Source organism: Oryctolagus cuniculus, chromosome 6, assembly GCF_051225735.1.
Source record: "Oryctolagus cuniculus isolate XC-2025 breed Fujian yellow rabbit chromosome 6, ASM5122573v1, whole genome shotgun sequence".
Classification (NCBI taxonomy): domain Eukaryota; kingdom Metazoa; phylum Chordata; class Mammalia; order Lagomorpha; family Leporidae; genus Oryctolagus; species Oryctolagus cuniculus.
In genome coordinates, this window is record NC_142872.1 from 151,003,835 (window position 1) to 151,019,264 (window position 15,430).

The 15,430-nt window shown below is 48.1% G+C and overlaps 1 protein-coding gene across 3 annotated transcripts; it reads left to right on the forward strand.

Moving 5' to 3' along the window:
• Positions 1-8,697: 8,697 nt before the first annotated feature.
• Positions 8,698-15,430, forward strand: ZNF572 (zinc finger protein 572). 3 transcript variants are annotated; one of them, XM_089336482.1, is made up of 3 exons: positions 8,698-8,773; positions 11,395-11,508; positions 12,156-15,430. In XM_089336482.1, exons 1-3 carry the CDS (start codon positions 8,746-8,748, stop codon positions 13,664-13,666), a joined length of 1,653 nt encoding a protein of 550 aa, XP_089192608.1. In that variant the 5' UTR covers positions 8,698-8,745; the 3' UTR covers positions 13,667-15,430. The 3 variants fall into 3 exon arrangements, with proteins under 3 accessions (XP_089192608.1, XP_008254118.3, XP_008254119.3); XM_008255896.5 differs by having other exon boundaries at positions 8,713-8,881; XM_008255897.5 differs by having other exon boundaries at positions 8,737-9,553.

Sequence of the window (15,430 nt, forward strand, 5' to 3'; positions counted from 1 at the left end):
GGCGTTATCCAAAAAATAGTTGCCCATATTGGTGTCTTGAAATGTTTCTTCTATATTTTTTTTCTAATTGGTTCATAGTTGTACTTTCAGGTCTTTGGTCCATTTTGAGTAGGAAGCCTTAGATGCAAGGCTATCTCCGTCTCGCTAATCCAGTTCACCTGTGACAGCTTTGGTAGTGTTGACAGCTATCTGATACCTCTGTCAGCTGTTCTCAGATGGATTCTCAATCATTTGCTCAACAAGTTTCTCAAATTGGTTTCTCAATAGCTGCAGAACCTGTGGGCATGTAGAATACAAAACAATAACCAGGAAGAAAGGGGGGCAGGACAAAGGCTTCAAATCTGGGAGAGTCCAAAGGCTACCTGAGGGAAGAGGGCATAGCTGTGGTCTATACAGAGAGGAGGGACGGGGAGGGGAGGTCGTGCTGTGGTCTACACAGAGAGGAGTCAGGAGGAGGGGAGGACATGGCTGTGGACTACACAGACAGGAAAGAGGGAGAGGAGAGGACGTGGCTGTGGTCTACACAGACAGGAGGGAGGAGGGGAGGACATGGCTGTAGTCTACACAGACAGGAGGGAGGAGGGGAGGATGTGGCTGTGGTCTACACAGAGAGGAGTGAGGAAGAGGGGAGGTCATGGCTGTGGACTACACAGAGAGGAGTGAGGAAGAGGGGAGGTCATGGCTGTGGACTACACAGAGAGGAGGGAGGAGGAGGGGAGGACATGGCTGTGGTCTACACAGACAGGAGGGAGGAAATGGCTGTAGTCTACACAGACAGGAGGGAGGAAGGGAGGACGTTGCTGTGGTCTACACAGACAGGAAAGAGGGGGAGGGAGGGCATGGCTATGGTCTACACAGACAGGAAAGAGGGGGAGGAGAGAACATGGCTGTGGTCTACACAGTCAGTAGGGTGGATGGGAGGACATGGCTGTGGTCTACACAGAGAGGAGGGAGGAGGAGGGAAGGACATGGCTGTGGTCTACACAGACAGGAGGGAGGAGGAGGGGAGGACGTGACTGTGGTCTACACAGACAGGAGGGAGGAGAGGAGAACATGGCTGTGGACTACACAGAGAGGAGTGAGGAGGAGGGAAGGACATGGCTGTGGTCTACACAGACAGGAGGGAGGAAGAGGGGAGGTCGTGGCTGTGGTCTACACAGAGAGGAGTCAGGAGGAGGGGAGGACATGGCTGTGGTCTACACAGACAGGAGGGAGGAGGGGAGGATGTGGCTGTGGTCTACACAGAGAGGAGGGAGGGCATGGCTGTGGTCTACACAGACAGGAGGGAGGAGGAGGGGAGGACGTGGCTGTGGTCTACACAGAGAGGAGTCAGGAGGAGGGGAGGACATGGCTGTGGTCTACACAGACAGGAGGGAGGAGGGGAGGATGTGGCTGTGGTCTACACAGAGAGGAGGGAGGGCATGGCTGTGGTCTACACAGACAGGAGGGAGGAGGAGGGGAGGACGTGGCTGTGGTCTACACAGACAGGAGGGAGGAGGGAGGACATGGCTGAGGTCTACACAGACAGGAGGGAGGAGGGGAGGATGTGGCTGTGGTCTACACAGACAGGAGGGAGGAGGGGAGGTCGTGGCTGTGGTCTACACAGACAGGAGGGAGGAGAGGAGGTCGTGGCTGTGGTCTACACCGCTTGAGGAAGAGGAGAGGGACAAGGTAGGAGTGGCAGAGTGAGTGACGCTGGGCTGAGAGTAGGGCACAGAGGCAGGCAAGGACAAGCTGTAGTCTGAGCACCGCAAGCAGCTGGCGTCAGTGGAAGGTGGGGGATGGTGAGGAAGGAGAGCAGCAGGGCCTGGGATGTAGGGCATCAGGCTGACAGTGACCCCTGTGATGGCTGCACTTGAACTTAGCCTGCTACCTGCCAGCAAATTTGCTGAGATTCTGCAGCTTCGAATGTGCCAATATATCAGTTACTCTATGAGACAAAAGCTACGCCAGGAATCTTCAGGAAACAGGCCTTTCCTACCGTGACTTCTAGTGTGGTTGCTGGGGTCAGGGCCCTGAGACTCGCTAGAATCCCACTGTTGGAGTAGTTCTCCCAGATGAGCCCCCAGGACCTTTGAAGTCCTTTTCTAACTTGGTGATGCTTGTGCCGACCATGTTTTCCCAGCAGTGTCCAATATTTGATATTTTCTCAAAAGCCATTTCTTGATTTTAATATCGTTTCCCTGCTGGAGCTGGAATATGGGGGCGGGCAGTGGGTGAGCTGTTTTCTCCTGCAGCAAGTTCTAGCTCTTGCATGTTCAAACAATGGCTCCTAAGCTTTTTCTCCCATCTCTTGCATTTTCAGTACAGGCAATGAGAAGAAGTCAGGTAGCACTTTGTATCCTGAAATCCCCTTAGGACAGAGGACAGCAAGTGGGCAGGCTGCCTGTTTTGTAAGCAGTTTTACGGGGACACACCCATGCCTATTTTGTAGTCTTGCATTTGGCTGCTTTCCCATGGCAGGACTGAGTCGTTGCAACAGGGTCTGGATAGTCCACAAGCATGAACCACAGCAGTTATCACCTAGCACTTCACAGAACAGTTTACCAAACGCTGATCGGCATGGCTGAGTTCATTGGGACATTTCTTATTTTGCATATCAGCACAGCTAAGAGTGTTGCAGAATTTCTGCTACTGCAAGACAAGGACCCCTTTCTTTCCATTTACAGTGACAGTTTGCCCATGGCTAGACCAGTCAATTAACAGAATTCTTCTTCAGTGCCAAGCTGAGACCATGGTGCCATCGCCAGCCACCTTATGTATGTCTTGTAGCCAACCTCCAGCTGGGAGTTCTGTCTGTAAGTTGGCCAAAGTTCTCTGTCACTAAGGGAGCTCATCCTATAGCCCTGTACACTTTGTCCATGTGCTCCCCCAAGTCCAGCTCTATAGCCTCTTTACTAACAGCTTTTGTACAGGTTCAGTTCATTTACAAACAACAGAATTCACTCAAGCCGACGCGAGGAGTCAAAGACGTATTACAGGCCTTACGTGGCTTTCGGAATCACTGGGAAGGCGGAGGCAATAGATTCTGGGTGGGGTTTCCAGGAGCCTCTCTGAAAACTGTGTCTACAACTTCTACCTTGACAGCTTCAAAGTAATCCAGGAAATGTAATTTCAGCTTTCTCAACTGTATCAGCTTTGTCTGGGCTGCCATAGCAAAATATCAACGACTGGGTGGCTTAAGCAACAGAAATTCAATTTCTTACACTTCTGGAGGCCGCGAGTCCAAGATTAGGGCATCATCAGTGCTGGTTTCTGATGAGGCCTCTCTCGATGGCTTATGGAGAGCCACCTTCTTGCTACGTTCTCACCTGGTTGTTCCTCTGTGTGCACACACAGAGATGTCTTGGTGTCTTTTCTTCTTATATGGACAGCAATCCCATCAGAATAGGGCCCCACTCTAATTATCTTCCTAAAGAGTCTATCTGAAAACATAACCACATGGAGAGTTAGGACTCCAACATATAAATTTTGGGGGCACACAATCCAGTATACCTCTGAAGCTAGGTTTAACCAAAGAAGTGAGAATGGGGTTGGTATTGTGGTGCAGCAGTGGTAGCTGCCACCTGTGATGCTGGCATCCCGTATCAAAGCTCTCAGATGCTCCACTTCTGATCCAGCTCCCTGCTGGTGCTCCTGAGAAAGCAGAACAAGAAGGCCCAAGTACTTGGGTCCCTGCCACCCATGTGAGAGAACTCAGTGGAGTCTCAGGCTCCTGGCTCCAGCCTTTTCCAGCCCTGGCCACTGGGGGAGTGAACCAGCAGATGAAAGATTCTCTCTCTCTCTCTCTCTCTCTCTCTCTCTCTCTCTCTGCTTTTAAATAAGATAATTAAAAAGATAAGTTAGAATAGCTATTGAGAAAGTTATTTCACTATGCCCACCACAGTTTTCAAAAATAAAAGTTGTTACACAATGTAGCATTAATTGTAGTAGTAAAAATTTAGAAGTAATATAAGGGCCACAGATATGGATTAGATTAACTAATTATCAGTATTTAAATAATGGAATAATATACAGCCATAAAAAATAGAGAACTCTGTGATGAATGTCTGGAATAGAAAATTCTCCATGATATGTTGTTAAGTCAAAAAAAAAAAAAGAGAGAGAGAGAGAGAGAGAGAGAGCCAAGACCAAAGTGAATGGTTTACTATCATTCGTGTAGCAAAGGAAATAGATGGGTACCTGTCTGTCTTCGCTTCCTGCCTGTGTTCCTGTTTAGTGAGTTGTTAGGTATTTGTTCACACGAAGAAACGGATAACTGTGAGTGCCCGAGGAGAGAGCTAGGTGGTTGAGGACAGGATAGGAGGGAACATTTCACTGTGTGTGTGTGTGTGCAGGCTACTTGAGGAAATCTGTAGTGAAATGGAATGAAAAGATAAGTTTAGAAGCAGACATTTGGCCTGGAAGTGAAGCCACCAGTTGGGATGTCCACATCCCATGCTGGAGTGAGAGGGTTTGAGTCCCAGCTCCACTCCTGATTCCAGCTTCCTGCTAATGTGCCGTAGGTGACGGCTCAAGTACTTGGGTCTCTGCAGCCTATGTGGGAGATCCAGCTTGATTCCTGAGCTCAGACTTCCATCCCCAGCACGGGGCTGTTGTGGACATTTGGGCAGTGAGTAGGCAATGGGATTTCTGTCAGTTTCTATACTCCTCTGCATTTCAAATAAAATCAATCAACAAAAGTTTTTAAAAACATAAGTTTATTTTGGTGCAAAAATTTTTGAAGTCCACACAAAGGTTTTTTTTTTATAACATGCATTTTTCATGAACTTTTGGAATATCCCTGCTATTCAAGGAATTCAAATTATGCTTTCTCCAAAATAAACTCATCCTTTAATTTCATTTTCAGCAGACATTTAAAAGTCTTTTTGTACTTTGGGATTTTTTGGTTGTAGTTGTTGGTTGGGTGGGGGGGTGGGGGGCTTTCAGAAATCAGATTCTGGGAGTCCAGCATCCAGGATGCTTTTTAGATTACACAGTCCCTCCCCATCTCTACTAGGACTGAGCAGAGGGAGAAGCTGACCTGCACTTGGGACCCGCGAACAGCTTTCTCTGCTAAGCCCACCGAGAACCCAGGAGCTGACATTACTTGGTGAAGAGTTATCCTTGGCTCTGCTTCTGATCCAGCTTCCTGCTAATGCACACCCAAGGTGGCAGCCAGTGGTGCTGGCCCAAGAGCCTGGGTCCCTACCATCCATGTGGGAGACCTGGAAGAAGTTCCAGGCTCTTTGCTCTTTCTGTCTCGGTCTCTCTCTACCTTTCAAATAAATAAATAAATATTTTTAGAAAAGAGCTTTTCTGTTTTGGTCCAAAATGGCCAGGCTTCTATGTGTCTGTCTTCATCAGTCGCTTAAAGAGTATGAGCTTGGGAGAGGCTCTTCTCTACAACTGCAGTAACCTCTCAGGGGACTGACAGCAGAAAGCTCTCTGCTCATAGCTGGGAAACAAGTTCCCCCTTTAAAGGGAATCTGGGTGCTTCATCTGTGTGTCTATCACTTAGGGCCTCTTGATACTTCTGTGGCCTTATCTCTCACCTGCTCAGCTCCTTGCTGTATCTTTTTTCTTGCTACACCACAGTGCTGGGCTCCCCTTGTCACTTCTTGAGCATGTCAAGCATGTTCCTATCTCAAGCTCTTTTCCATTGCTGTTCCTTTATCCCATCTGTTCCTTCCTTAGGTAACAAGTGACTCATACCTTCCCCTCCTCACACTTATGCTAAAATGTCCCCCTAATTTTGATGACTTTTTTATCTTAAATAGTGACCTGTCCTAACATCCTCGCATGTCATTTTCTTTAATTTGCTTTACTTCTTTTTCTTTTTTTTTTAACTTTTATTTAATGAATATAAATTTCCAAAGTACGGCTTATGGATTACAATGGCTTCCCCCCCATATCGTCTCTCCCACTTGCATCCCTCCCCTTTCCCACTCCCTCTCCCCTTCCATTCACATGAGGATTCATTTTCAATTCTCTTTATATACAGAAGATCAGTTTAGCATACATTAAGTAAAGATTTCAACAGTTTGCTCCCACACAAACATAAAGTGAAAAATAATAGATGATTTTTTAAATGATGATGAAATCAGATCAGACCTATTGTCATGTTTAATCCCAGTGAGAGTCAAGTTGGGAATTGATAATTTCTTCTTTTTTTTTTTTTAACAGAAGATCAGTTTAGTATACATTAAGTAAAGATTTCAACAGTTTGCACCCCCAAAGAAACACAAAGCAAAATATACTGTTTGAGTACTCGTTATAGCATTAAGTCTCAATGTACAGCACATTAAGGACAGAGATCCTACATGAGGAGTAAGTGCACAGTGACTCCTGTTGTTGACTTTACAAATTGACACTCCTGTTTATGGCATCAGTAATCTCCCTATGCACCAGTCATGAGTTTCCAAGGCTATGGAAGCCTTTTGAGTTCACCGACTCTTATCTTGTTTCGACAAGGTCATATTCAAAGTGGAGGTTCTCTCCTCCCTTCAGAGAAAGTGCTTTACTTCTTTTTCTAACAGTCATCACCTCTTAACATATTTGTTTGTTGACTTTTTGTTGTTCATTCATGGTCTCGCCTATACTCTGTTGTCCATTTGTGCATCCTCTGTGCCCAGGATAATATGTGAGCAAGCACATGGCAGAGTTTCTATAGGAATTGGTTAGATGAATAGAAGAATGAAGAAGCTGAACACTGCTAGGTTCTAAGATAAGATTGTGAGCAAAATCAGAGGGGGACTTTGCCCTCGTGGAGCTTGATGTCTGGAGGGGAGGCAAACAATGACTCAGTCATACAAATAAAGTTACAGGTGTGAGATGGGCTACAATGGGAAGGTATATGGTGCTAGATGAGCACAGGGTGGGTGTTGGCCCCGTGGGGAAGGTCATGGAAAGCTGGTGAGAGAAATGGCATGTCAACTGAAATCTGGGGATGAGCAGGCTTCCATAGGTCAAGGCAGGTGGCAGGTCAGATTTATCTTTTGGAAAGACCAGTCAGGGCTCAGTGAGCGTGGATGAAGGAGCCAAGGATGATAGGCTGGTTGGGAGGCCATGAAATCCTGGTGAGGGATGATGAGAGCTTTAATTAGAAGTGGCTCTGGTGGTTGGAAGAAGCATCTGGACTTGGCAATTATCTATGAAGTACACATAAATGAGGCTTATTTATGGATTATTTATGGGAGGAAAGCAGGACAGGGAAGTGATAAGAGGGACGTCTACGGTTCTGTAAACCTGGGTGTATGGTTGAGAGAAAAAATACTGGAAGAGGAACAGATTTATTTTGTTTGACTTTACTGTGTGCTAGTATGTGTCTATGAAAGAGAAGAAAGAGTGTGATTTTGGTTTTTGATATTTTGGTTTTGAAGTTGTATTGAGGCCTCCAGGAGACCAAGTAGACTTGGTCATGAGAGGGAAACGTTCAACCACCTTGTCAGAGATGTTCATTTTGGAGGTGTCTGTGCAGGTGGCATTTGAAAATGTAGGGGTGGATGAGATCACACAGAGAACATTCCGACATAAGAGGAGAGGGTGGAGGAGATTGAGGAACCTCAAAATTGAGTGGAGACTGGATTAGTGAGAGAGACTGACAAGCCTGCCTAGAAATGCTGGAGGGAAGAGAGGAGGTCGTGGGTCACCCCAGCAGAATGCTTCTGGAAGAAGGGATTCCTCAGCCATGTCAGCGCTCATGAGAGAGGCCCCGAGAACTGGAAACGGCGATTACCTTAGCTTGGAGGCGGTTGGTGATGCCAGCGCTGCAGGAGAGATGTCGCGTTGGAGAAATGCAATGCAATACTGCGAAAAAACAAAATCTGAGGAACTATTTTGGGCTTGGGGTAGGAGAATTGAGTGTTTAGTTGACAGTGTGAAGATTATGAAGTACAATTCCAGTGCAGGCTGTGTTTTAAATACGGAGAGATCTTTTCTACATATGATGGGGAAAGAAGAAAGGCGGACAGAGTGAAGTGGATTCTCATGTTGGATGGCGCAGGGGAGTGGGGAGGTAGGAGATCGGCTCCTGTTTCCCTGTAATAATAGAGTTAACGGTATCTCTGAGTATTGAAAAGGTGCCTTGCAAACCACGTGTTTTTTTTTTTTTTTTTTAATTGTATTTGCGTATTATTTGAGAGGGAGAGAGAAAACAGAGAGCGAGAGCGCTCCCATGCACTGGTTCAGTCTCCGAAAGTCTGCGGACACCCTGACCAGGCCAGACTGAAGCGGGGAGCTGGGAACTCAACCCAGTTCTCCTCCATGGGTTACCAAGGACCCAAGCACTTGAGCGCTCAGCGGCTGCCTCCCAGAGCGCGCAGTAGTGAGGCAGGACTTGGAAGTGGAGCGGAGTCAAGCCCAGGGACTCTGATATGGGATGGGATGTGAGTGTCTCAACCACCAGGCCAAACATCTGCCCAAACTCTCTGTTTTAAACGTGGATAGATGCCTGATGTCTCCAGCTGTTTTCACGGGTAAAATTCTCCTATTATATTCACGCTCACAGGGGTGGGCGGTGCTTAATGCATACTCAGGTGGATTTTCATTCGAATGATAATGAAGTTAAAGCCAACGACGCCCAGACGGCATGGAGAAGTATAAGCTCCAATCAGGCCCCGTTCATAAGGCGCAGGACCAGGGAGCGAGGATCGGAGCTGGCATCTCAGCACGCGGCGCCGCTCCGGGCTCCTAAGGGTTAAGATCAAAGAGCGACGACCCTCACTGCTGCCTAGAAGGGCCCCGGCAAAGCCTGCCGGGAAAGACATGGCGACTTCCTGTGTCTGTCTTCCGGGTGTGAGAGTTTAGGACCGCGATTGGGGAGGGTCGGGAGGAGCGGGGTGCGTTATCTCCTGGAGCGCTGCTGGGGATGCAGGGAGCCTTGCGTGCAGCCCCCAGAACAGTGAGTTCCTTTTCGAGAGGAAGGGGGCCGAGGGACGCCGGCTAGGGAAGCGGACCCCGCACGGCCCCGTCTTCAGGGTCCGTCGCGGGGAGCGATCCGGCTGCTGCGCGGTGCCACGGCCCAGCCCGGCCCTGGCCTGCGGGGTGCCTGCAAGGATCTTTCTTGTCTTGCGGGTCGGCTCGGCTGGCCCTTCGCCGTGCAGTGCCCCGCTAAGCTGAGCTTCAGGCAGTGCGTTCGCTTGCAAGGTTTTCTGCTAGAAGGCGTGAGCCACTGTAGTCACCTGTTCGCTCGGTGACAGCGACAGCCGACCCTCTGCGGAGTGACATCTCAGGACAGCCTTTTGCTGCCATGTCGGCCTTGAATGCCCCGCTGTCTTACTCAGTGTTGCCGAGGGCTGCGTTACTGCATCTTCTGGGGAGAACGGTGGGGAAGGAATCCGTCACTCAGACTCTGGCTTCCCCGTACGTGCGTTGACAGCCGCATGTCCTGGGACAGCTAAACAGCAACTCTGGTTGAGTAGCATCTTTTCCCTTCCACTCCGGTGTGTCTGTCTGCATTCAGACACTGGGGACATCTGTGACGCGGGTTCGGCTTTACAACAGAGCCCCTGTGGTTTTTGGAGTGTGCTTACCTGATGTGTGCTCGCAGTGATACGGAGTTTGGGGCATGCAGGTCTGTTTACTAAAAGACGGCTGAGAAATTTCAGAATAAAGGCCATCCTCGAGGATTGCCTGCCCAGCTTTGCTTACGGCTCTAGTTCACTGTAACACCTGTTGTGCGACCTCGGGGGAGTTGTTAAAGACCTTATAAAAACTCTAGGGGCCGGCGCCGTGGCTCACTTGGTTAATCCTCCGCCTATGGCGCCGGGTTCTAGTCCTGGTCACTCCTCTTCCAGGCCAGCTCTCTGCTGTGGCCTGGGAGGGCAGTGGAAGATGGCCCAAGTGCTTGGGCCCTGCACCCCATGGGAGACCAGGAGGAAGCACCTGGCTCCTGGCTCTGGATCAGCGCAGCGCCGGCCGTACCGGCCATTTAAGGGGTGAACCAAAGGAAGGAAGACCTTTCTCTCTGTCTCTCAGTGTCTATGACTCTACCTGTCAAATAAATAAAAAACTAAAAAAAAAAACTATAAAGTCACCAGTGAGATGTTATTATTATTTTAAAGATTTATTTATTTATTTGAAAGTCAGAGTTACACAGGGAAGGAGAGGCAGAGAGAAAATTCTTTCATCCGCTGGTTCACTCCCCATATGGCCACTATGGCCGGCGCTGCGCCGATCCGAAGCCAGGAGCTTCTTCCTGGTCTCCCATACGGGTGCAGGGGCCGAAGAACTTGGGCCATCTTCTACTGCTTTCCCAGGCCATAGCAGAGAGCTGGATTGGGAGTGGAGCAGCCGGGACTGAACCAGTGCCCATATGGAATGCTGGTGCTGCAGGCGGTGGCTTTACCTGCCATGCCACAGTGCTGGCCCCGATCTTACTGTTATTAATGTACAACTTTAGAGGGCTGTTGTGAGAATTAAGTGAGAAAGATGTGCAAATTATTTAGTTTGCTACTTGATGCAAAACAGATGTTGATGGGGTAGAAATTATACAATTGTGTTTTTTTTTTTTTAATATGTGTGCCTTTTCAGGCTTTTATTGTGCCTCATCCCCTACCCCCAACCCACTTATGGCATTCTTTACATCCTACAATGGATGTTAACTCCGTATAGGGCTGTCTTTCCATGTGGATCACCTTACTTAGTCCCTTAATGTAGGTCAGGGATTGTAGTTGGCTCCACAAGGTCATTTCGCCTAAAATGGATATTGTACTTAGGATAGACTTACACGTAAGAGCCTTTATATTTGGGAGTTATTGTCTATAATTGTTCCAGCCCTGTTTTGTCTTAATTTCTTATTACTGGCTATATAAATTCTTTTGAGATTGACTTCAAAGATTTCTTTATTCGGTCAACAAACAAATTATTCACTGCAACGAAACGTGGTACTTTCTCTTCCTTAGCTGCTTCTAGGCCAGCAGATAGATTTCTTAGAGTCTTTGAAAGTGTTATTATTGGTACCTTTTCCCAAAAAGTACTGTTTTTCAATGGAAAGTGTTTCTAAGCTATGAGTGGGCAATGAGCATTAGTATGCATTCTGTGAGGGACCTTCAAAAAGTTCATGGGAAATGTGTTTTATGAGAAAATGATGCATGAGCTTAAAAATTTTTTACTGCACCAAAATTACTTGTGATTCTGTTTTCTGTGAACTTTTCAAAGTCCTTTTCTATCTTCGAAGCTTGATCCTCAGACTTTTGGTGTGAAAATTGAATTTTTAGGATTATGTCTTTAGAGAAGGTAACTTGCTTCTGTGATAAGAGTTTCTGAACGAGCTTCTACAGGCCTCAGTTCTTATTTTGAGTGTGGTCACAGGACACTCGGTGCCTGTAATTGTGACGGTACAGTGGTTGGGAAGGAAGGAGGAAGTACAGACTTTGACAGATGCCTCTGAACATGACCTGTTTCCTTCTGCAGGACTTCTGATCCCTAACCTGGCTGCTTTCATTGTGATGGAGCAAGAAAAAGAACTGTTGGTCTCAGATTCTAACGGCTTCCTGAAGAGGGAGAGTTTGAAAAGCCCCTTTACAGGTGAGGGATCAAGATGATCTAGATCTTTGGAAATTTGTTACAGAATGTGCTATAGCATATGTAGAAAGAACAGCGTGTTAGAAGGAGACAGACTGTATTTTGAGTCCCTGCTGTGTCACTTACATGCTGTGTTAACTCTTTCCGTGTTAGTTTTCTCATCTTTAAGAGAAACAGTGATAATATCTGTCTTAATATTTGTTTTAAGGTTAATGAGAAACCACATGCAAAGCTACTGATCGGAATAAATAGTGGCTACCATCGTTATTTCTATACTTGGTCAGATTTTAACCGAGCTGCTGTGTGGTTTTCGGATGGGATCCTATTCAGTTTCACTCCTACTCAAATTCCCTTTTTCCTTTTAAGCCTTCTAGAATAAAGTTGAATGCATTTACTTTTGCCTTGACATTCCCCTTGGCAGTTGCTGACAACAGTTCCAATACTTCCTTAGTATTGTTACTAAGTACAAAAAATGCACTTGCTTTTGGTGAGCACACAGAATAAAAGAAATGAAACTAGCTTTAAAAACCCTCTATGTGAAATAATTTCTGAGAGCTTACATTGCTTCCTCTCTCTTACACTGCAAATCAGATTTTTCTTCTCCAACAGAGATTAGGAGCTGTTTTTAGGCTATTTATTTATTCTTGCAGGAGATGAAAGTAAGGCTAATTTGGGAACTGTTCAACATTGTAAACGTAAGAGAGATAAAGAGAGAGCTCCAAAATGGCCTAGGAGACATTGCCCACAAAATTCCAAGCATGAAGATACGAAAGAAATAGCAATGACGTGGTCCCGAGGGGATGAACACTGGTGCCATGCTTTCCTGGAGAGTGACGGCAAGGCAGAGATGTGGGAAGGTTCTGCAGGGCGAGAGGAGGAAGAACCCAGTCACCGCGCATGGGACCCCGGAGAACACGCCGACGCCTCCGTCCAGCAAAACTCGCCTCTCAGAGACAAGCCCTACAAATGCTCTGAATGTTGGAAAAGCTTCCATAATAGTTCTCATTTGCGTGCCCACCAGAGGACCCACTCGGGAGAAAAGCCTTATAAGTGTTCCGAGTGTGGAAAGTGCTTCTGTAACAGCTCTCACCTGATCCAGCATCTAAGAACACACACGGGCGAGAAGCCCTACCGGTGCGGGGCCTGTGGGAAGAGCTTCAGCAACACCTCGCACCTTGTCATACACGAGCGGACTCACACGGGCGAGAAGCCCTACAAGTGTCCCGAGTGTGGCAAGAGTTTCAGCAGCAGCTCTCACCTGATCCAGCACCACCGATCACACACAGGTGAGAAGCCCTACGAGTGCCCTGTGTGTGGCAGAGGCTTCAGCCACAGCTATGTCCTAATAGAGCACCAGCGGACCCACACTGGGGAAAAGCCTTTTAAGTGCCCTGACTGTGGGAAGCGTTTTAGTCAGAGTTCCAGCCTGATCCGCCACCAGCGGACGCACACAGGCGAGAAGCCCTACAGATGCCTCGAGTGTGGAAAAAGCTTTGGTTGCAATTCTACGCTCATAAAGCATCAGCGAACTCACACCGGCGAGAAGCCCTACCAGTGTTCAGAATGCGGGAAGAGTTTCAGTCGCAGTTCAAACCTCATTGCGCACCGGAAGACGCACACGGGAGAGAAAGCCTGTGAAAGTTCCGAATGCAGAGAGAGTCTGAGTGAGAGCAGCAGCAGTGTGGCAGAAGGGTGCGGGCACCAGCCAGGAGAGAAACCGTATAAGTGCTGCGAATGTGGCAAGAGTTTTGGCCTGAGCTCCCACCTCATCAGACACCAGAGGACACACACAGGGGAGAAGCCGTACAGGTGTTCTGAGTGCTGGAAGACGTTCAGCCAGAGCTCCACCTTGGTGATCCACCAGCGCACACACACAGGGGAGAAGCCGTATAAGTGTCCCGAGTGCGGCGAGTGCTTCAGCCAGAGCTTTAACCTTATCAGGCACCGGAGGACGCACAGGGGAGAGAAACCCTACAGATGTGCTGACTGTGACAAGTGCTTCAGCAGAGGTGCCTACCTGAGCCAGCATCGGAAAATCCACCTCGGGAAGGCTTCTGCCTCGCCCGGAGCCGGGCGTCTCCCTCAGGCGTGGGCTTGGAAAAACTGCCCGGCGGGGATGGCCCTCCTCCCCTCATTTTCCGTCTTGAATTCATCTTCCTGAGTCTGCTGGTGGTGTTTTCTCAGTGCCCCTTATTGCAAGGCGTTCTGCGATCATTGTACTGTAAGGTTTCTTTGGTGTTTCTGCCGAAACCTCTGGAAAAAGTCAGCCCCCCGGGTTAGAGGATGGGAGGGCTCCGATCATGAGGTTGTTGGAGTCTTCCAGTGAGAGACACTGCCAAGGGCGAAGAGAAAGGGGGTGGGTTGTTTTTTTACCGTAAGATAGGAGTAGCTTTAAGGGAGACTGGAGTGTTCCTGGAGTAATTGAAAGGATCTGTGAGAATTTGGACCTGGAATTGCTACTGAGTTATCCTGCTTTCCCTTGTCTTTTTAAGTGGAAATAGATCATTGCTGGCCGTAGGGGTTTGCCCAGAGAAAGGGTCTTTTTGAACAAATATGAATTTCTGCCTGTTCTGTGTGTCATAAGAGAAAGATTTAACTTTTGTAAATGTATTTTTATTAAATAAAAATTAACTTTGTAGCAGATAGAACTGCACGGTCTAATACTGTAGCTTCTGATTTAAATTTAAAATTAAGTGAAATCTAAAATCCTATTCCATAATCACTTTAGCCACACTTGCTAAGTTCTCATAGCCACTTGTGACTAGTGGCTGCTGTATTGGGTATCTTTATAGAAAGTTCTTTCTTTTTTTGAAAAAGATTTTATTTTTATTTATTTGAGAGGTAGAGTCACAGACAGAGGGAGAGACAGAAAGGTCTTCTCTCCACTGGTTCACTCCCCAAATGGCATCAACGGCTGGAGCTGCACTGATCTGAAGCCAGGAGCCTCCTCCGGGTCTCCCACATGGGTGCAGGGGCCCAAGCACCTGGACCATCTTCCACTGCTTTCCCAGGCCATAGCAGAGAGCTGGTTCAGAAGAGGAGCAGCCGGGGCCAGAACCGGCACCCATATGGAATGCTGGCACGGAAGGTGGCGGCTTTACCCACCACGCCACAGTGCAGGCCCCTCTTTCTTTATTTTTTTTTAATTTATTTTTTTATTTTATTTTTTGACAGGCAGAGTGGACAGTGAGAGACAGAGACAGAGAGAAAGGTCTTCCTTTGCCGTTGGTTCACCCTCCAATGGCCGCCGCGGCCGGCACGCTGCGGCCGGCGCACCGTGCTGATCCGATGGCAGGAGCCAGGAGCCAGGTGCTTTTCCTGGTCTCCCATGGGGTGCAGGGCCCAAGCACCTGGGCCATCCTCCACTGCACTCCCTGGCCACAGCAGAGAGCTGGCCTGGAAGAGGGGCAACCGGGACAGAATCCGGTGCCCCAACCGGGACTAGAACCCGGTGTGCCGGCGCCGCAAGGCGGAGGATTAGCCTAGTGAGCCGCGGCGCCAGCCTCTTTTTTTTTTTTTTTTTTAATATTTTATTTATTTTTATTTGAGAGGTAGAGTTACAGACAGTGAGAGGAAGAGACAGAGAGAAAGGTCTTTCTTTCGTTGGTTCACTCCCCAAATGGCAGCAACAGCTGGAGCTGCGCCAACCCAAAGCCAAGAGCCAGGCATCTCCTCCTGGTCTCCCATGTGGGTGCAGAGACCCAAGAACTTGGGCCATCCTCCACTGCTTTCCCAGGCCACAGCAGAGAGCAGGATGGGAAGAGGAGCAGCTGGGACTAGAACTGGCACCCATATGGGATGCTGGCGCCACAGGTGGAGGATTAACCTACTGTGCCATGGTGCTGGCCCCAGTTCTTTATTTCAAAATCATCATTTTTGACAGCCTCAAATATTTCTTGAAAGACTCTAGAAATTTGTCCCAGCA